The sequence below is a fragment of the Dromaius novaehollandiae genome, chromosome 32 (genome assembly GCF_036370855.1).
Source record: "Dromaius novaehollandiae isolate bDroNov1 chromosome 32, bDroNov1.hap1, whole genome shotgun sequence".
Classification (NCBI taxonomy): domain Eukaryota; kingdom Metazoa; phylum Chordata; class Aves; order Casuariiformes; family Dromaiidae; genus Dromaius; species Dromaius novaehollandiae.
The window spans coordinates 611,901-635,466 of NC_088131.1; the positions used below are offsets into that span (position 1 = coordinate 611,901).

Genomic DNA, 23,566 nt, shown 5'->3' on the forward strand with positions numbered 1-23,566 from the left:
CCAATCCCCCCCATGGGGTCTCTGCCCCCCCCACATGGAGTCACCAGCCCCCCCCCGGGGTCCCTGTTCCACCCTGGGGTCCCCAATCCCCCCCATGGGGTCTCTGCCCCCCCCGTATGGGCTCCCCAGCCCCCCCCCGGGGTCCCTGCTCCCCCCGGGGTCCCCAATCCCCCCCATGGGGTCTCTGCCCCCCCCGTATGGGCTCCCCAGCCCCCCCCGGGGTCCCTGTTCCACCCTGGGGTCCCCAATCCCCCCCATGGGGTCTCTGCCCCCCCCACGTGGAGTCACCAGCCCCCCCCGGGGTCCCTGTTCCACCCTGGGGTCCCCAATCCCCCCCCCATGGGTTCTCTGCCCCCCCCGTGAGGTCTCTGCCTCGTCCCATATCGGGTCCCCAGCCCCCACATGGGTTCTCTGCCCCCCCCGGGTGGTCCTGACCCCCCCCCAGGGAGTCCCTGCTCCCCCCCGGGGCCCTGCAGGGGCTCCTCGGGGTGCCGCCTGCGCCGCGGGGGGGTCGGGGGGCTCCAGCAGCGTCCCCCCCCCCCCCGTGCCCCCCCGTCCCCCCCCCCCCAGATGCGGGCGCAGCTGGAGGCGGCGGCGCGGGCGGCGGGCGTCGCGGCGAGCCCCGAGGACGGGCTGCGCGCCTTGGCGGCACGGCGGGCGCGCCGGGACCTGCGGGTGCTGCTGTGCCTGAGCCCCGCCGGCGAGGCCTTCCGGTGAGCGGGGACCCCCCCGGGACCCCCCCGCGCCCCCCCCTCCCCCCCCGGGACCCCCGCTCACCCGCTCTGCCCCCCCAGCGCCCGCACGCGGCAGTTCCCGGCGCTGCTGGCCTGCACCACCCTCGACTGGGTGGGCGCCTGGCCCCGCCCCGCCCTGCTCGAGGTGGCCCACAGGGCCCTGGAGGGGCTGCAGCTGGGCCCCGAGACCCAGGTGAGACCCCCCCCCGCCCCCCCGCGTCCTGCCGACCCCCCGCGGGCGGTGGGGGCCCCCCGCGCGCCGCCCCACAGAGCCCTGCCCGGTGGGTGGGGGCCCCCCAGGCCGCCCCAGAGGTACCCACGGTGCCCCGGAGACGCCCACGTGTGGGGTGGGGGTGCCTTGCACCACCCTAGAGACACCCCCACACTGGGTGGGGGCCCCCCACGCCACCCCAGAGCTCCCCACGGTGCCCCAGAGATGCCCACGTGTGGGGTGGGGGCCCCCCACGCCGCCCCAGAGCTCCCCACGGTGCCCCAGAGATGCCCACGTGTGGGGTGGGGGCCCCCCACGCCGCCCCAGAGCTCCCCACGGTGCCCCAGAGATGCCCACGTGTGGGGTGGGGGCCCCCCACGCCGCCCCAGAGCTCCCCACGGTGCCCCAGAGATGCCCACGTGTGGGGTGGGGGCCCCCCACGCCACCCTAGAGCTCCCCACGGTGCCCCAGAGATGCCCGTGTACTGGCTGGGTGCCCGCACACCGCCCTAGAGACACCTGCACACTGGGCGGGTGCCCCCCACACTGCCCCAGAGCCAGCCCCACGTGGGGTGGGGGCCCCCGGAGCTGCCCCACGTGGGGTGGGGGCCCCCGGTGACACCCCAGAGCCGGCCCCGCATGAGGCGGGCGCTGCCTAGGGCCAGGTGCCCCCGCGAGCCACCCACACACGGAACAAGCGTCACTTAGCCGGGTGCCCCAAGGTCTCTGGTAGTGGGTGCCCCATTCCCTACCCCCCCCGGGGCAGCGGGTGCCCCATCTCTGTCCCCCGCCGGGCAGGGGGTGCCCCGTTCCCCGTCCCCATCCCCCCCGGGCAGCGGGTGCCTGTGTCCCCCGGTGGTGTGGGTGCCCGTCCCCTTCCCCCCCGGGTGGTGGGTGCCCGTCTCCCCTGGTGGTGTGGGTGCCTGTCCCTGTCCCCCCCCGGGGCGGTGGGTGCCCGTCCCCCCGTGTCCCCGTGGCACTGAGCGGGGTCGGGACGGGCGCAGGCGGTGGCGGAGGCGCTGGCGTCGGTGCACGAGGCGGCGGCCGCCCGGGCGCAGCGGGCGCTGGCTGAGACGGGGCTCCCCGGCTACGTGCGGCCCCGCAGCTACCTCGACCTGGTGGGCGCCTACGGCAGGTGGGTGCGGGGGGGGGGAACCTGTCCGGGGGGGGGATAATGGGTCTGGGGGGGGGGCTGGCACCCGTACGGGGGTCTTGGGGGTCCCAGGGACCAGTCTGGGGGGGGCTGGCACCCATACGGGGGTCCTGGGGGGGTCAGGGACGGGTCCAGCACCTCAGGGGACATTTGGGGGGGACATGGGTGGGTCGGGTGCCCCGGGGGCCCTGGGGGGGGGGGTGCGTGGCCAGGCCAGGGGTCGTTTTGGGAAGGACGTGGGCAGGTCAGGGGCCCCAGGGGACATCTTGGGGGGCCCATGGGCGGGTCGGGGGCCCCAGGGCCCTTGGGGGGGCACGTGGCCAAACCAGGGGATGCTTTGGGGGGGCCCTGGGGGACATTTTGGGGGGGACGTGGGCAGGTCAGGCACCCCGGGTGACACTTTGGGGGGGCCCTGGGCGGGTGGGGGGCCCCGGGGGACGCTTTGGGGGGCCCTGGGCGGGTGGGGGCCCCGGGGGACGCTTTGGGGGGGCCCTGGGGGACACTTTGGGGGGGACGTGGGTGGGTCAGGCACCCCGGGTGACACTTTGGGGGGGACATGGGCGGGTGGGGGGCCCCGTGGGACGCTTTGGGGGGGACGTGGGCAGGTGGGGGGCCCCGGGGGACACTTTGGGGGGGACGTGGGCAGGTCAGGCACCCCGGGGGACACTTTGGGGGGGCCCTGGGCGGGTGGGGGGCCCCGGGGGACATTTTGGGGGGGCCCCGGGGGACGCTTTGGGGGGCCCTGGGCAGGTGGGGGGCCCCGGGGGACGCTTTGGGGGGGACGTGGGCAGGTGGGGGGCCCCGGGGGACGCTTTGGGGGGCACTGGGGGGGGCCGGGGAGGTGCCGACGCGGGGGGCCGTGGCGCAGGCTGCTGGGGGAGAAGCGGGCGGCGCTGGGGCAGGCGGCGGGGCGGCTGCGGCGGGGGCTGGCGCGGCTGGAGGAGACGCGGGCGCGGGCGGAGGCCATGGCGCTGGAGCTGGCGCAGGCCCGGCGCGGTGCCGACCGCTGCCAGCGCCACTGCGACGACTACCTGGCCGCCATCGCGCGCGACAGGGCCCAGGCCGACGAGCAGCAGAAGGTGCCGGGGGGGCCCGCGGGGATCCCGGGGGGATCTGGAGGGCACCTGGGGGGTCCTGGGGGGATCCCGGGGGGCCTGGAGGGCAGCTGGGGGGTCCTGGGGGGATCCCGGGGGTCCTGGAGGGCAGCTGGGGGGTCCCGGGAGGATCCCGGGGGGCCCGGAGGGCATCTGGGGGGTCCTGGGGGGATCCCGGGGGTCCTGGAGGGGATGTGGGGGTCCTGGGGGGATCCCGGGGGTCCTGGAGGGCAGCTGGGGGGTCCCGGGAGGATCCCGGGGGTCCTGGAGGGCATCTGGGGGGTCCTGGGGGGATCCCGGGGGTCCTGGAGGGGATGTGGGGGTCCTGGGGGGATCCCGGGGGTCCTGGAGGGCAGCTGGGGGGTCCCGGGAGGATCCCGGGGGTCCTGGAGGGCATCTGGGGGGTCCTGGGGGGATCCCGGGGGTCCTGGAGGGGATGTGGGGGTCCTGGGGGGATCCCGGGGGTCCTGGAGGGCAGCTGGGGGGTCCTGGGGGGATCCCGGGGGTCCTGGAGGGCGGCTGGGGGGTCCCGGGAGGATCTTGTGGGTCCTGGATGGGGTCTGAGGGGGTCCTAGGGGATCCTGGAGAGGATCTGGCAGGTCCTGGGGGGATCTGGCAGGTCTTGGTTGGGGTCTGGAACATCCCGGGGGTCCTGGAGGGGATCTGGAGTGTCCTGGGGGGATCCCGGAGGTCTTGGATGGGGTCTGGAGGGTCCCGGGGGGATCCTGGGGGTCCTGGGGGAGATGTGGAGGGTCCCGGGGGGATCTGGCGGGTCTCGGATGGGGTCTGGGGGGATCCTGGGGTCCTGGAGGAGGGTTTGGGTGGTCCGAGGTGGATCCCAGGGATCCTGGAGGAGATGTGGAGGGTCCCGGGGGTCCCGGCTGGGGTGGGGGGGGTCCCGGGGGTCCCGGCTGGGGTGTGGGGGCCCCGGTGACGCGCGCGGCGCAGGCGGTGGCAGCCAACAGCGAGAAGATCGGGGCGGAGGAGCTGCGGTGCCGGGCGCTGGCCGAGGAGGCCCAGCGCGACCTCGACGAGGCCATGCCCGCCCTCGAGGAGGCCATGCGGGTGCGGGGACGCGGGGACGCGGGGACACGGGGACGGCTGGGACCCGCGGGGACGGGGACGTGGGGATGTGGGGACACGGGGACGGCTGGGACCCGCGGGGACGGGGGTGGGGACATGGGGACACGGGGACGGCTGGGACCCGCGGGGACGCGGCGTGGGGACGTGGGGACACGGGGACGGCTGGGACCCGCGGGGATGGGGGGTGGGGACGTGGGGACACGGGGACGGCTGGGACCCGCGGGGACGGGGGGTGGGGACGTGGGGACACGGGGACGGCTGGGACCCGCGGGGACGGGGCGTGGGGACGTGGGGACACGGGGACGGCTGGGACCCGCGGGGACGGGGGGTGGGGACGTGGGGACACGGGGACAGCTGGGACCCGCGGGGACGGGGCGTGGGGACGTGGGGACACGGGGACGGCTGGGACCCGTGGGGACGGGGGTGGGGACGTGGGGACACGGGGACGGCTGGGACCCGCGGGGATGGGGACGTGGGGACGTGGGGACACGGGGACGGCTGGGACCTGCGGGGACGGGGGTGGGGACACGGGGACACGGGGACGGCTGGGACCCGCGGGGACGGGGCGTGGGGACGTGGGGACACGGGGACGGCTGGGACCCGTGGGGACGGGGGGTGGGGATGTGGGGACACGGGGACGGCTGGGACCCGCGGGGACGGGGGGGGGGACGTGGGGACACGGGGACGGCTGGGACCCGCGGGGACGGGGGTGGGGACGTGGGGACACGGGGACGGCTGGGACCTGCGGGGACGGGGGGTGGGGACGTGGGGACACGGGGACACAGGGATGGCAACATGGGGACACGGGGATGGTGGGGATACAGGGATGGGACCGTGGGGACATGAGAATGCAGGGATGGGGACATGGGGATGCAGTGATGGTGGGGACACAGGGGTGGGGCCGTGAGGACATGGGGGTGGTGGGGACGCAGGGATGGGGCTACGGGGACACGAGGATGCAGGCATGGGGACATAGGGACACAAGGATGGTGGGGACACAGGGATGGGGCCATGGGGACGCAGAGATGCAGGGATGGGGTTGTGGGGACATGGGTACACAGGGATGGTGGGGATGGAGGGATGGGGCTATAGACACTTGACACAGGGATGGGGCCATGGGGACACAGTGATGGTGGGGACACAGGGATGGGGCCATGGGGCCATGGGGTTGGTGGGGCCATGGCGATGGGGCTGTGGGGACATGGGGACACAGTGATGGTGGGGACATGGGGATGGGGCTGGGGACATTGGGATGCAGCGATGGGGCCGTGGGGACGGTGGCTGCTGGGACGGGGCAGGCGGTGGTGGTGACGGTGACGGTGGTGGTGGTGCCGGTGCCGGTGCCGGTGCCGGTGGCGTCGGCAGGCGCTGGAGTCGCTGAACAAGAAGGACCTGACGGAGATCAAGTCGTACGGGCGCCCGCCGGGGCTGGTGGAGACGGTGCTGCAGGCCGTCATGATCCTGCGCGGCAGCGAGCCCACCTGGGCCGAGGCCAAGCGCCAGCTCGGTGAGGGCGGGGCTTCCATGGGGGGCGGAGCTTAACCAGGGGGCGGGGCTTCCCCAGGGAATGGGGCAGGGAGCCCACCTGGGCCGAGGCCAAGCGCCAGCTCGGTGAGGGCGGGGCCTCCATGGGGGCGGGGCTTCACCGGGGGCGGGGCTTCCCCAGGGAATGGGGCAGCGAGCCCACCTGGGCCGAGGCCAAGCGCCAGCTCGGTGAGGGCGGGGCTTCCATGGGGGGGCGGAGCTTAACCAGGGGGTGGGGCTTCACCGGGGGGCGGGGCTTCCCCAGGGAATGGGACAGGGAGCCCACCTGGGCCGAGGCCAAGCGCCAGCTCGGTGAGGGCGGGGCCTCCATGGGGGCGGGGCTTCACCAGGGGCGGGGCTTCACCGGGGGGCGGGGCCATCCCCTGGGGCGGGGCTTCCCCAGGGAATGGGGCAGGGAGCCCACCTGGGCTGAGGCCAAGCGCCAGCTTGGTGAGGGCGGGGCCTCACGGGGGGCGGGGCCATCTCTGGAGGGCGGGGCTTCACCAGGGGGCGGGGCTTCACCGGGGCAGGGGGCGTGGGGAGGGACGGGGCAGCGAGCCCACCTGGGCCGAAGCCACGCGCCAGCTCGGTGAGGGCGGGGCCATCTCCAGGGGCGGGGCCACCCCAGGGGGTGGGGCATCCCAGGGGCGGGGCTTCCCCAGGGAATGGGGCAGGGAGCCCACCTGGGCCGAGGCCAAGCGCCAGCTCGGTGAGGGCGGGGCCTCCATGGGGGCGGGGCTTCACCAGGGGCGGGGCTTCACCGGGGGGCGGGGCCATCCCCTGGGGCGGGGCTTCCCCAGGGAATGGGGCAGGGAGCCCACCTGGGCCGAGGCCAAGCGCCAGCTTGGTGAGGGCGGGGCTTCTGCGGGGGGCGGGGCTTCACCGGGGGGCGGGGCTTCACCGGGGGGCGGGGCCATCCCCTGGGGCGGGGCTTCCCCAGGGAATGGGGCAGGGAGCCCACCTGGGCCGAGGCCAAGCGCCAGCTCGGTGAGGGCGGGGCCTCACGGGGGGCGGGGCCATCTCTGGAGGGCGGGGCTTCACCAGGGGGCGGGGCTTCACCGGGGCAGGGGGCGTGGGGAGGGACGGGGCAGCGAGCCCACCTGGGCCGAAGCCACGCGCCAGCTCGGTGAGGGCGGGGCCATCTCCAGGGGCGGGGCCACGCCAGGGGGTGGGGCATCCCAGGGGCGGGGCTTCCCCAGGGGGCGGGGCTTCCCCAGGGGGCGGGGCTTGCGAGATAATGGGGCTGGGGAGGGGAAGGGCTCAGGCAGGGCCTTGGGGCTGGAGGCTCTGCAGGGATGAGCAGGGGAGGGGCTTAAAGAAAGGGGCGGTGCTTGTGGGAAAGGGGCGGTGCTTAGGGGAAGGGGCGGGGCTTTCCTCCGGGCCGGGGGGGGTTCCCGCGAGGACCCAGGCGTCCCGTCCCCCCCCCCCCCCGCAGGGGAGCCGAACTTCATCAAGCAGCTGCTGCACCTGGACCGGGACCACATCCCCGAGCGGGTGCTGCGGCGCGTCGGCGCCTACTGCGCCCAGCCCGACTTCCAGCCCGAGGTGGTGGGGCGGGTGGCGCGCGCCGCCTGCTCCCTCTGCATGTGGGTGCGCGCCGTCGAGGTGGGTGCCCCCCCCCACCCCCCCCACCCCCGCCGGGGACGCCTGGGCGCCCCCCCCGGGTGCCTGGGGGCCCCCCCGGACGCCTGGGCCCGCCGCAGACGTACGGGCGCGTGCACCGGGTGGTGGAGCCCAAGCGGATCCGCCTGGCGGCTGCCAGGGCGCAGCTGGCCGAGAAGCAGGCGGCCCAGGCCGAGGCGCAGGAGAAGCTGCGCGAGGTGGGTTCCCGGCCCCCCCCCCGGTCCCCTCCGGTCCCCTCCGGTCCCCCCCGTCCTCACCTGTCCCTTCTGGTCCCCCCCGTCCGCTCCTGTCACCCCCTGTCCCCCGCTGTCCCCCCTTGCTGTCCCCAGCCCCTCTTGTTACCCCTGTGCTGTGTCCCCCAGCCTCCCCCTGTGCCTCAAGCTGTGTCCGCAGTCCCTGTCCCCGAGCCGTGTCCCCGTGCGTGTCCCCGCACGTCTCTCTGCCTGGGCCATGTCCCCAGCCCGTGTCCCCAGTCCACATCCCTGAGCCACATCCCTGCTCCGTGTCCCTGGTCCCTGTCCCTAGTTCGCATCCCCAGGTTGAGTCGTGTCCCTGGGCCATGTCGCCGTGTCCCCAAGCCGTGTCCCACGTCCCCATGCCGTGTTCCCAGTGGCCATCCCCATGCCGCGTTCCCAAGCCGTGTCCCCACGGTGTCCCCACGCCACATCCCCGTGCCGTGTCCCTGGCCCACGTCCCCGTGCTGTGTCCAAGCTGCGTCCCTGCGCCGTGTCCCTGAGCTGCGTTCTCAGTGCCTGTCCCCACGCCGTGTCCCCACGCCGTGTCCCCACGCCGTGTCCTCACGCCGCGTCCCTGTGCCACGTCTCCGGCCCACGTCCCCATGCCGCATCCGTGCTGCGTGTCCCTGCGCCGTGTCCCTGCGCCACGTCCCCGCGCCGCATCCCCATGTCACGTCCCCATGTCGCATCCCCGTGCCGTGTCCCCATGCCGTGTCCCCGCGCCGCGTCCCCGCGCCACATCCCCACGCCGTGTCCCCACATCACGTCCCCAAGCTGCATCCCCACACCGTGTCCCCGTGCCACGTCCCCTCACCGCGTCCCCACACCGCGTCCCCGTGCCACGTCCCCTCACCGCGTCCCCTCACCGCGTCCCCGTGCCACGTCCCCACACCGTGTCCCCGTGCCACGTCCCCTCACCGCGTCCCCTCACCGCGTCCCCGTGCCACGCGGGGGCAGGTGGCGGAGCGCCTGGCGCGGCTGACGCGGGAGTACGAGGAGAAGGTGGCGCAGAAGGAGGAGCTGGGCCGGCGGGCGCAGGACACCGGGGCCCGGCTGCAGCGGGCCCAGCAGCTCGGGGAGGGGCTGGCGGGCGAGCGGGGCCGCTGGCAGCGCTCCGTCCAGGTGGGCACCGGGCAAAACCGCACCGGGGGGGGGCAAATCTGCACCGGGGGGGGGCAAATCAGACCCTCAGGGGGGCAAATCAGACCCTAACGGGACAGATCTGCCGGGGGGGGGACACGCAGATCGGCCCTGGCGGGCGAGCGGGGCCGCTGGCAGCGCTCCGGTCAGGTGGGCACCGGGCAAAACCGCACCGGGGGGGGGCAAATCTGCACCGGGGGGGGGCAAATCTGCGCCGGGGGGGGGCAATTCTACCCCAGGGGGGGTAAATCTGCTCCCAAGGGGGGTAAATCTGCCCACTGGGGGGGCAAATCCGCCCCGGGGGGGGCCAATCTGCCCCCTGGGGAAGGAATCTGCCCCTGGGGGGGGGTAAATTCACCCCTTAGGGAGCAGATCCGCCCCCGGGGGGGGGTCAGAGCGCGGGTCCCAGGGTGACATGGGGCCACGGTGGCCTGCGGGGACCAGCAGCTGGGGTGACGCGGTGGCAGCGGTGGTGACACGGTGGCAGCGGGGGTGACACAGTGGCAGCGGGGGTGACGTGGCCTTCAGGGCCAGGGTGGCTGTTGCTGTCAGGCTGTTGGGGGAGAGGGGGGGACGCGGTGGTGGTGCCGCGGCTGTTGGGGCCGGGGTGGCTGTTGCTGTCGGGGGCTGTGGGGGGAGCGGGGGGACAGCGGTTGGGGACGCGGCGGCGTCCCCGGCGGTGACGCGGCGGCGGCGGCAGGGCCTGGACGAGGCGCTGGCCTCGGTGGCGGGTGACTGCGTGCTGGCGGCCGCCGGCCTGGCCTACCTGGGCCCCTTCGCCGCCCCCGAGCGCCACGAGCTGCTGGCCTGCGCCTGGGAGCCCCAGGTAGCCGGACGCCGGGGCCCCGGGGCGGGGGGGGGGCGGGGGGGGCACCCGGACACCTGGGCCCCTGGGCGAGGGGGAGCCCCAGATGCCTGGGTCCCCAGGGAGGGGGAGGGAGCCGGACGCCTGGGCCCCTGGGCGAGGGGGAACCCCGGACACCTGGGCCCCTGGGTGGGGGAGGGAGCCGGACGCCTGGGCCCCTGGGGGAGGGGGAACCCCAGACACCTGGGCCCCCAGGGTAAGCAGGGGCGGGGGGGCACCCGGACACCTGGGCCCCTGGGGGAGGGGGAACCCCGGACGCCTGGGAGCCCCAGGTAGCCCGGACACCTGGGCCCTGGAGCGAGCGGGAGGGAGCCGGATGCCTGGGCCCCTGGGGAGGGGGAACCCCGGACACCTGGGCCCCTGGGTGGGGGAGGGAGCCGGACGCCTGGGCCCCTGGGGGAGGGGAACCCCAGACACCTGGGCCCCCAGGGTAAGCAGGGGCGGGGGGGCACCCGGACACCTGGGCCCCTGGGGGAGGGGGAACCCCGGACACCTGGGCCCTGGAGCGAGCGGGAGGGAGCCGGATGCCTGGGCCCCTGGGGAGGGGGAGCCCCGGACACCTGGGCCCCTGGGTGGGGGAGGGAGCCGGATGCCTGGGCCCCTGGGGAGGTGGAGCACCGGACACCTGGGCCCCTGGGTGGGGGGGTCCTGGACGCCTGGGCCCCCAGGGATAGGGGAGAGGCGGTGGCCGGACACCTGGGTCCTTCGGGGTGGCAGAGGGAGCCCCGGACGCCTGGGCCCCCCGGGGACAGCGAGAGGATGCGGGGGGGGGTTGTGGCAGCCCCCCGGACACCTGGGCCCCCGGGGTGGGGGTTGCAGGGGGTGCCGTGACGGCCCGGACGCCTGGGCCCATGTTGGCAGTGGGGGGGGGGACCGCCGTGACAGCCGGACGCCTGGGCCCGCAGGTGCGGGGGCGGGGGCTGCTCTGCACCCCCCAGTTCTCGCTGGCCGCCTTCCTGGCGCCGCCCGGGGCCGTGCGGGACTGGACCCTGCGGGGGCTCCCCAGCGACCCCTTCGCCACCGCCAGCGGCGTCATCGTCACCCGCAGCCAGCGGTGAGCCCCCCCGGCGACCGGCGGCACTGGGGGGGCACTGGGGAGCACTGGAGGAGCATTGGGGAGCACTGGGAGTACTGGGGGGGCTCTGGGAGGACACTGGGGGGCACTGGAGGAGCACTGGGGGGGCACTGGGGAGGCACTGGAAGCACTGGGGAGCACTGGGGAGGCACTGGGAAGCTCTAGGGGATACTAGGAGGCACTGAGGGAGCATTGGAGGGGCACTGGGATGACACTGGGGAGCACTGGAGGAGCACTGAGGTGTACTGGGAGCACTGGGGGAGCACTGGGGTGTACTGGGAGCACTGGGGAGCACTAGGGGATACTGGGAGACACTGGGTAGACCAGGAGATGTGGTTCAGGGGCACTGGTTTTACTGGGGGGCACTGGGAGCACTGGGGGAGCTGAGGAGCTGTGGGGGTTCTGGTTATACTGGGAGCACTGGTTATACTGGGGGGACTGGTTGTTCTGGGAGCTGTGGTGGCCGTGGGGTGGCTGCAGGCCTCCCTGAGCCCCCGTGTCCCCCCCTGTGTCCCCCCTCATGTCCCCCCGGTGTCCCCCCCGTGTCCCCAGGTGGCCCCTGATGATCGACCCCCAGGGCCAGGCCTGCAAGTGGATCAAGAACATGGAGGAGCCTCGGGTGAGCCCCGGTGTCCCCCGGGCGTCCCCCGTCCCCTCCTGGTGTCCCCTGTCCCCTCCTGGAGCCCTTCCCATGGTCTCTGGGGTCTCCTGGGTCCCCCCGTGTCCCCTGGGGTCCCCTTGGTGTCCCCCAGGTCCCCCATTGTCCCCTGGGTCCCCCCGTGTCCCCCCGTCCCCTGCTGTGTCCCCAGGTTCCCCCCCCCAATCCCCTGGGTGTCCCCTGGGCCCCCGGGTGTCCCCAAGGTGCCCTCCATGTCCCTGGGTCCTCTTGAGTGTCCCCTTGGTCCTCCCATGTCCCCTGAGTGTCCCCTGGGTGTCCCCTGGGTCCTCCTAGGTGTCCCTGGGGTCCCCCTGTGTCCCCTGGGTGTCTCCTTGGTCCCCTGGGTGTCTGCTCAGTGCTCTGGGTCCTCCTGGGTGTCCCCGGGGTTGTCCAATGTCCCCTGGGTGTCCTCGTGTGCCCTGTGTCCTCCTGTGTGTCCCCTGGCTCCCCTGGGTGTCTCCTTGGTCCCTTGGGTGTCCCCTGGGTCACCTGGGTCCTCCTAGGCGTCCCCGGGGTCCTCCTGTGTCCCCTGGGGGTCCCCTAGGTCCCCTGGGTCCTCCTAGGTGTCCCCGGGGTCCTCCCATGTCCCCTGGTGTCCTCTGGGTCCCCCGGGTGTCTCCTTGGTCCCCTGCGTCCTCCTGGGTGTCCCCGGGGTCCTCTTGTGTCCCCTGGGTGTCCCCTGGGTGTCCCCTGCACCCTCCTGGGTGTCTCCTGGGAGTCCCTGGGGTCCCCTGGGGTCCCCTGGGTGCCCCCCCGTCCCCACGGACGCCCCCACGGTGCCCCCCGTCCCCGCAGACGGCGGGTGACGCCGGGGGAGGGGGGGTCGCGCAGGGCCTGCGGGTGACGTCGGCGGAGGCGGCGGAGGCGCTGGGGGTGCTGGTGGCCGCCGCCCCCCTGGGGCACCCGGTGCTGCTGCAGGACGTCCCCGAGGAGCTGGAGCCCGGCCTGCGCCCCGCCCTGGCGGCCCCCCGCCCCGGCCCCGGTCAGCCCCCCGCCTGGGCCCCCCGGGGGGGACGCCTGGGCCCCTGGGGGGTGGGGGGAGCACCCGGACGCCCGGGCCCCAGGGAGGGGGAGCACCCGGACGCCTGGGTCCCCTGGGGGTGGCAGAGGCCGGATGCCTGGGCCCCTGGGGAGGGGGGGCACCCGGACGTCTGGGTCCCCTGTGGAGGGGGGGCACCCGGACACCTGGGTCCCCTGGGGGTGGCAGAGGCCGGATGCCTGGGCCCCTGGGGAGGGGGGGCGCCCAGACGTCTGGGACCCTGCCGGTGGGGCAGGGGGGGGTTCCTGGACACCTGGGTCCCTCCCTGGGCACTGCATCCGCTTGGGAGGGGCCCCCGGACGCCTGGGCCCCCAGGGAGCAGCGCGGGGTGCGTGGGGACCCCCGGACGCCTGGGCGCATCCCCCCGCCCCACCTGCACCCGCCTCTGACGGCCGCCCTGACACCCCTGGGCCCAGACGGGCGCCTGCTGCTGAGCCTGGGCGAGGACAGCGTGGAGTGTCACCCGGACTTCCGCCTGTACCTGGCCACCAAGCTCCCGAACCCCCACTTCTCCCCGGAGACCGTCGCCCGCACCACCGTGGTCAACTTCGCCCTGCTCGAGGAGGTAACGGGGGGCGTCGCCGCCGCCGCCGCCCGCGGTGGCGGTGACAGGCGTGGCGGTGACAAGCGTGGCGGTGACAAGCGCGGCGGTGACAAGCGCGGCGGTGACAAGCGCGGCGGTGACAAGCGGGGCGCCCCCTGCAGGGCCTGGAGGCGCAGCTGCTGGCCATGGTGGTGCGGGAGGAGCGCCCCGAGCTGGAGCAGCAGAAGGACGCGCTGGTGGTGGCCATCGCCGCCGGCAAGGCCCGCCTCGCCGAGCTGGAGGACCAGATCCTGCGGTGGGTGCCGCGCCGCGCCGCGGGGCACCGTCCCCCCGCTGCCGCCGCGTCCCCCCCGCCGCCGCCGCGTCCCCCCGCCGCCGCGTCACCCCGCCGCCGCGTCGCCCCGCCGCAGGCTGCTGGACGAGGCGGCCGGCTCGCTGCTGGAGGACGCGCAGCTGGTGACGGCGCTGCGGCGCTCCAAGGCCACCGCCGCCGAGGTGGCCGAGCGCCTGGGCGGCAGCCAGAGCACCGAGGTCGGCATCGACCGGGCCCGCGAGGTGAGCGCCGCCCCCCCCCCCCGCCGCCCCCCCCCGCCCCCGCCGCCGCCTGGGGCCTCGCCCACGCGCCCCCTCGCCCCCAGGCCTACCGGCCCTGCGCCCGGCGCGCCGCCCTGCTCTTCTTCGCGCTGGCCGACCTGGCGCGCCTGGAGCCCGTCTACCAGTTCTCGCTGGACGCCTACGTGGAGCTCTTCGGCCGCAGCCTGCGCGGGGGCCCCCGGGGCGGCCGCCTGGACGAGCGTCTCCGCGCCCTCGACCAGCGCCACACCTACGCCGTCTACAGGTGCCACGCGGGGACGGGGGACGCCCCGACCGCCTGTCCGGGGCACGGGCCTGCGCCCGCGCGCGCGCGCGCGCTGCGGCGGCGGTGGGGACGGGTGACACCCTTACCGCCTGTCTGCGGGACGGACCTGCGCCCGCACGCGCGCTGCGGCGGCGGTGGAGACGGGTGACACCCTTACCGCCTGTCTGCGGGACGGACCTGCGCCCGCACACGTGCCCCGGCGGCAGCAGGGACGGGTGACGCGCTTACGGCGTGTCTGGGAGACAGGCCTGCGCCTGTACACGTGCCCAGGCGGTGATGGGGATGGGTGACGCGCTTATGGTGGGTCTGGGGGACAGGCCTGCGCCTGTACACGTACAGAAACTACAGCGCGTGTGGGTGCTGTGGCTGTGTCTGCACAAGCGTCATAACTGCAGTGGGTGTAGATGAGGCGTACATGATGTAGGTGATGCACTTACACCGTGTGTGGGTGACACCCCTACATCGTGTTGGTGACACCCCTACACCGTGTTCAGGTGACACCCCTACACTGGGTACAAGTAACACACCTACGCTGCGTGCAGGTTACACCCCTACACCAGGTGCAGGTGATGCCCCTACACCACATCTGAGTGATGCACTTACACCAGGTTCGGGTGACACCCGGACACTGAGTATGAGTGACATTGGGTGTGGATGCCACCGCTACAGTGGGTAGAGGTGACGCCCTACACTGTGTGTGGGTGAGGCACCTATGGCATGTATGGGTGACGCCCCTACACCGGGTATGGGTGACAGTGGGTGCGGGTGACACCCCTACACTGGGTATGGGTGACAGTGGGTGCGGGTGACGCCCTTACGCTGGGTATGGGAGACGCCCGTACACCAGGTACAGGCGATGCACCTACACTGGCACGGCACCAGCGGCCACAGCCGCCCCCCCGCCCCCCGCTGCCCCCGGGGCCCAGGCGTCCGGCGCCCCACGGCAGCGGGGCCCAGGCGTCCGGCGCCCCACGGCGGGGGGACCCAGGCGTCCGGCGCCCGCAGGTTCGGCTGCCAGGGCCTCTTCGAGCGCCACAAGCTGCTCTTCAGCTTCCACCTCTGCACCCGCCTCCTGGCCGCCGCCGGCCGCCTCCGCCCCGACGAGTTCGCCTTCCTCCTGCGCCGCGACGGCCGCACCGTGGTGAGTGTCCCCCCACGGCGCCGCCCCACGGCGCCGCCCCACGGCGCCGCCCGCCACCCACAACCACGCGCCCCACAGCCTCGCGCCCCACGGCCGCGTGCCTCGCCGGGGCCTCTCACACAACCACGCGCCCCACAACCGCGCGCCTCACCCCCACACGCCCCGACTGTGTGCCCCACAGCCGCGCACCGCACAACCGCACACCCCACAACCATGCGCCCCACAACTGCGCACCCCACAGCCACACACCTCACTGGGGTGTGCCCCACAACCACACACCCCGCAACCATGCACCCCACAGCCGTGGGCCCCAGAACCATGCGCCCCACAACCGCACGCCCCACAGCCGCACACCCCACAACCGCATGCCCCGCAGCCGCATGCCCCTGATGGGGATGTGCCCCACAGTCGCGCACCGCACAACCGCACACCCCGCAACCACATGCCCCACAGCTGTGGGCCCCTGACAGGGACGTGCCCCACAACCATGCGCCCCACAACCATGCGCCCCACAACCACACAGCCCACAACCACGCGCCTCACCCCCACACGCCCCTGACTGTGTGCCCCACAGCCGCACACCCCACAACCACGCACCCTGCAACCACGCGCCCCACAGCCACGCGCCCCACAGCCGCGAGCCCCTGATGGGGACCCCTGACGGGGACGTGCCCCACAACCGCACACCCCACAACCACACACCGCACAACCGCGCAGCTCACAGCCGCGCGCCCCATAGCCGCCGCACGCCCCCCAAGCGCGCGCCCCCCAGCCGGGTGCCTGCCCCCCAGGCGGGCGCGGCTGACGGGGGCCCCGCGGGCGCAGGGGCCGGGGCGGGCGGAGCGGAGGGACAACCCCTGCCCCGGGTGGCTGTCGGCGGGCGCCTGGGAGCGCGCGGCGGCGCTGGACGAGGTGCCGCACTTCCGCGGCCTGGGCCGCTCCCTGGAGCTGCAGCCGCGCGACTGGCACCGCTGGTACCGCAGCGCCCGCCCCGAGGCCGCCCCGCTGCCCGGTGCGCCGGGGCCCGACGCCGCGGGGGGGGGCGGGGGGCGGGGGCGCCCGGACGCCTGGGCCCAGCACCGCGGCGGGGCGAGGGAGCCTGGACGCCTGGGCCCGCAGTGGGGCGAGGGAGCCTGGATGCCTGGGCCCCACAGTGGAGGGGGGTGCCTGGATGCCTGGGCCCGCAGTGGGGCGAGGGAGCCCGGACGCCTGGGCCCCACAGTGGAGGGGGGACCCTGGATGCCTGGGCCCGCAGTGGGGCGAGGGAGTCCGGACGCCTGGGCCCCGCAGTGGAGGGGGGACCCTGGATGCCTGGGCCCGCAGTGGGGCGAGGGAGCCCGGACGCCTGGGCCCGCAGTGGGGCGAGGGAGCCTGGATGCCTGGGCCCGCAGTGGGGCGAGGGAGCCCGGACGCCTGGGCCCCGCAGTGGAGGGGGGACCCTGGATGCCTGGGCCCGCAGTGGGGCGAGGGAGCCCGGACGCCTGGGCCCGCAGTGGGGCGAGGGAGCCCGGACGCCTGGGCCCCACAGTGGGGCGAGGGAGCCTGGATGCCTGGGCCCGCAGTGGGGCGAGGGAGCCCGGACGCCTGGGCCCCGCAGTGGAGGGGGGACCCTGGATGCCTGGGCCCGCAGTGGGGCGAGGGAGCCCGGACGCCTGGGCCCGCAGTGGGGCGAGGGAGCCCGGACGCCTGGGCCCCACAGTGGAGGGGGGACCCTGGATGCCTGGGCCTGCAGTGGGGCGAGGGAGCCCGGACGCCTGGGCCCCGCAGTGGAGGGGGGACCCTGGATGCCTGGGCCCGCAGTGGGGCGAGGGAGCCCGGACGCCTGGGCCCGCAGTGGGGCGAGGGAGCCTGGATGCCTGGGCCCCACAGTGGAGGGGGGTGCCTGGATGCCTGGGCCCGCAGTGGGGCAGGGTGGGGGGCTGGACCCCTGAGCCCTGCAGCGGGGTGAGGGATCCCAGACGCCTGGGCCCCGCGGTGGGGCAAGGGATCCCGGATGCCTGGGCCCCGTGGTGGAGGGGGGAGCCCGGACGCCTGGGCCCATGGCAGGGGGAGCCACCTGGACGCCTGGGTCCCTGGGGTGGGGGGCTCCCCCGGACACCTGGGTCCCTGGGGGTCCTGGATGCCTGGGTCCCTGGGGGGGTTCCCCGGACGCCTGGGTCCCTGGGGAGGTCCCGGACGCCTGGGCCCGGGGGGGTTCCCGGACGCCTGGGCCCCACAGTGGGGCAGGGTGGGGGGCTGGACCCCTGAGCCCTGCAGCGGGGTGAGGGATCCCAGACGCCTGGGCCCCGCGGTGGGGCAAGGGATCCCGGATGCCTGGGCCCCGTGGTGGAGGGGGGAGCCCGGACGCCTGGGCCCATGGCAGGGGGAGCCACCTGGACGCCTGGGTCCCTGGGGTGGGGGGCTCCCCCGGACACCTGGGTCCCTGGGGGTCCTGGATGCCTGGGTCCCTGGGGGGGTTCCCCGGACGCCTGGGTCCCTGGGGAGGTCCCGGACGCCTGGGCCCGGGGGGGTTCCCGGACGCCTGGGCCCCACAGTGGGGCAGGGTGGGGGGCTGGACCCCTGAGCCCTGCAGCGGGGTGAGGGATCCCGGACGCCTGGGCCCCGCGGTGGGGCAAGGGATCCCGGATGCCTGGGCCCCACGGTGGAGGGGGGAGCCCGGACGCCTGGGCCCATGGCAGGGGGAGCCACCTGGACGCCTGGGTCCCTGGGGTGGGGGGCTCCCCCGGACACCTGGGTCCCTGGGGGTCCTGGACGCCTGGGTCCCTGGGGGGGTTCCCCGGACACCTGGGTCCCTGGGGAGGTCCCGGATGCCTGGGCCCGGGGGGGTTCCCGGACACCTGGGTCCCTGGGGGGGTTCCCCGGACGCCTAGGTCCCTGAGGGTCCTGGACGCCTGGGTCCCTGGGGGGGTTCCCCGGACGCCTGGGCCCAGGGGGGTTCCCGGACGCCTGGGTCCCTGGGGGGGTTCCCCAGACGCCTGGGTCCCTGGGGAGGTCCCGGACGCCTGGGCCCAGGGGGCTCCCCGGACGCCTGGGCCCCGGGCCGGGGCTGACGGGCGGTGCTGGCAGGCGGGTGGCAGGACTCGTGCACCCAGCTGCAGCGGCTGCTGCTGCTGCGCTCGCTGCGTCCCGACCGCCTGGGCGCCGCCATCGCCGCCTTCGTCGTCGCCACCCTGGGCTCCGAGTTCGTGGAGCCGCCGCCCCTCGACCTGCCGGCGGTGAGCGGGGGGACGCGGGGACGCAGGCGGGGGGACATGGGGACACGGGGGGACGCGGGCGGGGGGACATGGGGACACAGACGGGGACACAGGGCTGTGGGGCAGGGGGACACGGACAGCAACACGGACGGGGACATGGGGCAGGGGGACACAGATGGGGACAGGTGAGGCAAGGGGACATGGATGGGGGACACGGATGGGGACACGTGGGGCAGGGGGACACGGGACACAGACGCGTGAGACAAGGGGATACAGATGGGGGACACGGGGGACACGAATGGGGGACACGTGGGGCAGGGGGACACAGGGGACACAGACACGTGAGACAAGGGGATACAGATGGGGACACGGGGGACACGAATGGGGGACACGTGGGGCAGGGGGACACACGGGACACAGACGCGTGAGACAAGGGGACACAGATGGGGACACGGGGGACACGAATGGGGGACACATGGGGCAAGGGGACACGGGGGACACACATGAGGCAAGGGGACACGGATGGGGACACAGGGACACATGAGGCTGGGGGACATGGAGGACATAGGCGGGGACGTGTGGGGCCAGGGGACATGGATGGGGTCACATGGGGCAGAGGGACATGGAGGGGGACCCAGATGGGGACACGTGGGGCCAGGGGACACGGGAGACACTGACACACAAGGCAAGGGGACCCAGACAGTGACACATGGGACAGGGGGACACGGGGGACACAGGTGGGGACACAGGCGGGGTGGAGGACACGGACAGGGACACGTGGGGCCGGGGGACATGGGGGACACGGCTGGGGACGTGGGGACACGGGCTGGGCGACACGGGGGACACGGCTGGGGACCCGGGGGGCCGTGGCGGGGCCAGGCGGGGGGGGGGCCGCTGAGGGGGGAAGCGGAGGGGGCCACGTGGGGCCGGGGGACCCGGTTGGGGACACAGGGGACCCGTCGGTGCTGACGGGGCGGTGGCAGGCGCTGGCGGCGGCGGGGCCGCGGCGGCCGCTGCTGCTGCTGCTGGCGCCGGGGGCGGAGGCCGAGGGGCCGCTGGGGCGGCTGGCGGGGGCCCCCGGGGCCCCCCCGTTGCTGCGTCTCCCGCCGGGGCCCGGCGACGAGGCCGCCGCCGCCAGCCTGCTGCGCCGGGGCCAGCGCGACGGTGAGCGCCCGCGGGGGCCGGGACCCCGGCGTCCGGGTGGTCGGGGATGGGACCCTGGGGTGGCCATGGTTGGCGTTGGGACCCCGGGGTGGCTGTGGTTGGGACCCCGGCGTCCAGGTGTGCAGGGATGGGACCCTGGGGTGGTGGTGGTTGGGACCCCGGCGTCCAGGTGTTCAGGGATGGGACCCTGCGGTGGCGGCGGTTGGGGACCCTGGGGTCCGGGTGTTCAGGGATGGGACCCTGGGGTGGTGGTGGTTGGGACCCCGGGGTCCAGGTGTTCAGGGATGGGACCCTGGGGTGACGGTGGTTGGGGTTGGGACCCTGCGGTGGCGGCGGTTGGGGACCCTGGGGTCCGGGTGTTTGGGGATGGGACCCTGGGGTGGTGGTGGTTGGGACGCCGTGGTGGCAGTGGTTGGGGTTGGGACCCTGCGGTGGCGGCGGTTGGGGACCCTGGGGTCCGGGTGTTTGGGGATGGGACCCTGGGGTGGCCGTGGTTGGCGTTGGGACCCCGGGGTGGCCGTGGTTGGGACCCCGCCGTCCAGGTGTTCGGGGATGGGACCCTGCGGTGGCGGTGGTTGGGACGCCGTGGTGGCGGTGGTTGGGGTTGGGACCCTGCGGTGGCGGCGGTTGGGGACCCTGGGGTCCGGGTGTTCAGGGATGGGACCCTGCGGTGGCGGTGGTTGGGACCCTGGGGTCCGGGTGTTTGGGGATGGGACCCTGGGGTGGTGGTGGTTGGGACCCCGGGGTCCAGGTGTTCAGGGATGGGACCCTGGGGTGGCGGTGGTTGGGACCCCGGGGTCCAGGTGTTCAGGGTCCCCAGGGTGTGAGTTTTTGGGGATGGGCTCCTAGGGTGGTGGTGGTCGGGACCCCGGGGTGCGGGTGTTTGGGGTTGGGACCCTGGGATAGTGGTGGTTGGGACCCCAGGGTGCAGGTGTTGGAACCCCGCCGTCCAGGTGTTTGGGGATGGGACCCCGGGGTGGCGGTGGTTGGGACGCCGTGGTGGCGGTGGTTGGGGTTGGGACCCTGCGGTGGCGGCGGTTGGGGACCCTGGGGTCCGGGTGTTCAGGGATGGGACCCTGGGGTGGTGGTGGTTGGGACCCCGGGGTCCAGGTGTTCAGGGATGGGACCCTGGGGTGACGGTGGTTGGGGTTGGGACCCTGCGGTGGCGGTGGTTGGGACCCCGGGGTCCAGGTGTTCAGGGATGGGACCCTGGGGTGGTGGTGGTTGGGACCCCGGGGTCCAGGTGTTCAGGGATGGGACCCTGGGGTGGCGGTGGTTGGGAACCCGGGGTCCAGGTGTTCAGGGTCCCCAGGGTGCGAGTTTTTGGGGATGGGCTCCTAGGGTGGTGGTGGTCGGGACCCCGGGGTGCGGGTGTTTGGGGTTGGGACCCTGGGATAGTGGTGGTTGGGACCCTGGGGTGCAGGTGTTGGAACCCCGCCGTCCAGGTGTTTGGGGATGGGACCCCGGGGTGGCGGTGGTTGGGACGCCGTGGTGGCGGTGGTTGGGGTTGGGACCCTGCGGTGGCGGCGGTTGGGGACCCTGGGGTCCGGGTGTTCGGGGATGGGACCCTGGGGTGGTGGTGGTTGGGACCCCGGGGTGGCGGTGGTTGGGGTTGGGACCCCGGGGTGGCTGGCGGTGGTTGGGACCCCGGGGTCCAGGTGTTTGGGGATGGGACCCTGGGGTGGTGGTGGTTGGGACCCCGGGGTCCAGGTGTTCAGGGATGGGACCCTGGGGTGGCGGTGGTTGGGACCCCGGGGTCCAGGTGTTCAGGGTCCCCAGGGTGCGAGTTTTTGGGGATGGGCTCCTAGGGTGGTGGTGGTTGGGACCCCGGGGTGCAGGTGTTGGAACCCCGGGGTCCAGGTGTTTGGGGACGCCCCAGCGCGGGTGTTGGGACCCCGGGGCGCGGGTGTTGGGGGACCCCAGGTGCCGCGGGGTGACGGTGGCACCCACCGCAGGCTTGTGGGTGCTGGTGGCGGAGGGGCAGCTGGCGCCGGGGGCCCTGGGGTGCGGGTGTTGGGGGACCCGGGGTGCGGGTGTTTGGGACCCCAGGGCGCGGGTGTTGGGGGACCCGGGGTGCGGGTGTTCAGGGACCTGGGGTTCGGGTGTTGGGGGACCCCGGGGCACAGGGTGACGGCGGCGCCCGCCGCAGGCTCGTGGGTGCTGGTGGCGGAGGGGCAGCTGGCGCCGGGGGCCCTGGGGTGCGGGTGTTGGGTGACCCCAGGGCGCGGGTGTTGGGGGACCCGGGCCACGGGTGTTCAGGGACCTGGGGTTCGGGTGTTGGAGGACCCCGGGGCACAGGGTGACGGCGGCGCCCGCCGCAGGCTCGTGGGTGCTGGTGGCGGAGGGGCAGCTGGCGCCGGGGGCCCTGGGGTGCGGGTGTTGGGTGACCCCAGGGCGCGGGTGTTGGGGGACCCGGGCCACGGGTGTTCAGGGACCTGGGGTTCCGGTGTTGGAGGACCCCGGGGCACAGGGTGACGGCGGCGCCCGCCGCAGGCTCGTGGGTGCTGGTGGCGGAGGGGCAGCTGGCGCCGGGGGCCCTGGGGTGCGGGTGTTGGGTGACCCCAGGGCGCGGGTGTTGGGGGACCCCGGGGTGCGGGTGTTGGGCGACCCCGGGGCGCGGGTGTTGGGGGACCCGGGGTGCGGGTGTTCAGGGACCTGGGGTTCGGGTGTTGGAGGACCCCGGGGCACAGGGTGACAGCGGCGCCCGCCGCAGGCTCGTGGGTGCTGGTGGCGGAGGGGCAGCTGGCGCCGGGGGCCCTGGGGTGCGGGTGTTGGGGGACCCGGGGTGCGGGTGTTGGGCGACCCCGGGGCGCGGGTGTTGGGGGACCCGGGGTGCGGGTGTTCAGGGACCTGGGGTTCGGGTGTTGGAGGACCCCGGGGCACAGGGTGACAGCGGCGCCCGCCGCAGGCTCGTGGGTGCTGGTGGCGGAGGGGCAGCTGGCGCCGGGGGCCCTGGGGCGCCTGGCAGCACTGCTGGAGCCGGGCCCCGGCCCCCCGCCCGCCGCCGCCTTCCGCCTCTGCCTCTGCGCCCGCCCCGCGCCCGCCCCGCCGCTGCCCCTGCCCCTGCTCCAGGCCGCCCTCAAGGTCACCGTCGAGCCCCCCATGGTGAGGTGCCGCCCCCCGTGTCCCCATGCCGTGTCCCCTTCCCTGTCCCCATGCCCGTCCCCATCCCCATGGTCTGCTCTCATTCACGGTGCCCTGTCCCTGTCCCCATCCTTGTGGTCTGCTCCCATCCAAGTGTCCCGTCCCTGTCCCCGTCCCCATCCCAGTGCCATGTCCCCGTCCCCGTCCCCGTCCCCATCCCAGTGCCCAGTCCCTGTCCCCATCCCCGTCCCTGTCCCCGTGCCTGTTCCGGTGCCCTGTCCTTGTCCCCATCCCCGTGGTCTGTCTCCATCCCAGTGCCATGTCCCTGTCCCCATCCTGGTGCCCCGTCCCTGTCCCAGTGCCACGTCCCCATCCCCATCCCGGTGCCGTGTCCCTGTCCCTGTCCCCATCCCCAGTCCCTGTCCCCAGGGCCGGTTGCCGTGGCCACACCACGTGCCCTGTCCCCATCCCTGTGCCCGTGGCTGGTCCCCGTGCCCGTGCCCTGTCCCCTGTCCCCATGCCCCGTCCCCGTCCCCGCGCCCCGCGCCGGCCGGCGTGGCGGTGCCGAGGCTGACGGGGGGCGGCAGGGGCTGCGGGCCACGGCGGAGCGGCTGCTGGCGGGGGCCTCGGAGGAGCTGCTGGCCGCCAGCCCCCACCCCGGCACCCACCGGCGCCTGCTCTTCGCCCTGTGCCTGCTGCACGGGCTGCTGCGCGAGCGGGCCCGCCTGGCCCCCCCGGGCTGGAGCCGCCCCTACGCCTTCGCCCACGCCGACTTCCAGGTGCCCGGAGGGGTTGGGGGGGTCCCGGGGGTCCCTGGGGGGCTCTGGGGGTCCCTGGGGGGGTCCCGGGGGGGCTCTGGGGGTCCCTGGGGGTCCCTGGGGGTCCCTGGGGGGCTCTGGGGGTCCCTGGGGGTCCCTGGGGGGCTGCTGCGCGAGCGGGCCCGCCTGGCCCCCCCGGGCTGGAGCCGCCCCTACGCCTTCGCCCACGCCGACTTCCAGGTGCCCGGGGGAGTTGGGGGGGTCCTGGGGGGCTCTGGGGGTCCCTGGGGGTCCCTGGGGGCCTGGGGGGGTCTCTGGGGGTCCCTGGGGGTCCCTGGGGGCCTGGGGGGGTCCCTGGGGGGCTCTGGGGGTCCCGGGGGGTCCCTGG

At 75.3% G+C, this 23,566-nt stretch overlaps 1 protein-coding gene across 1 annotated transcript in view; it reads left to right on the forward strand.

Moving 5' to 3' along the window:
* Positions 1-23,566, forward strand: part of DNAH2 (dynein axonemal heavy chain 2) — a 78,168-nt gene that overhangs the window by 46,517 nt on the left and 8,085 nt on the right. Inside the window, exons 57-80 of the mRNA XM_064501087.1 lie at positions 571-713; positions 795-927; positions 1,949-2,079; positions 2,966-3,176; positions 4,140-4,256; positions 5,640-5,781; positions 7,234-7,403; positions 7,502-7,618; positions 8,615-8,779; positions 9,498-9,623; positions 10,568-10,716; positions 11,290-11,356; positions 12,227-12,377; positions 12,851-12,999; positions 13,140-13,273; positions 13,389-13,533; positions 13,617-13,816; positions 14,843-14,978; positions 15,804-15,990; positions 18,045-18,193; positions 19,156-19,336; positions 21,486-21,635; positions 22,245-22,441; positions 22,837-23,418. Coding sequence (XP_064357157.1) covers positions 571-713; positions 795-927; positions 1,949-2,079; positions 2,966-3,176; positions 4,140-4,256; positions 5,640-5,781; positions 7,234-7,403; positions 7,502-7,618; positions 8,615-8,779; positions 9,498-9,623; positions 10,568-10,716; positions 11,290-11,356; positions 12,227-12,377; positions 12,851-12,999; positions 13,140-13,273; positions 13,389-13,533; positions 13,617-13,816; positions 14,843-14,978; positions 15,804-15,990; positions 18,045-18,193; positions 19,156-19,336; positions 21,486-21,635; positions 22,245-22,441; positions 22,837-23,418 — 4,032 coding nt within the window. The remainder of the gene's footprint in view (positions 1-570; positions 714-794; positions 928-1,948; positions 2,080-2,965; positions 3,177-4,139; positions 4,257-5,639; positions 5,782-7,233; positions 7,404-7,501; positions 7,619-8,614; positions 8,780-9,497; positions 9,624-10,567; positions 10,717-11,289; positions 11,357-12,226; positions 12,378-12,850; positions 13,000-13,139; positions 13,274-13,388; positions 13,534-13,616; positions 13,817-14,842; positions 14,979-15,803; positions 15,991-18,044; positions 18,194-19,155; positions 19,337-21,485; positions 21,636-22,244; positions 22,442-22,836; positions 23,419-23,566) is intronic.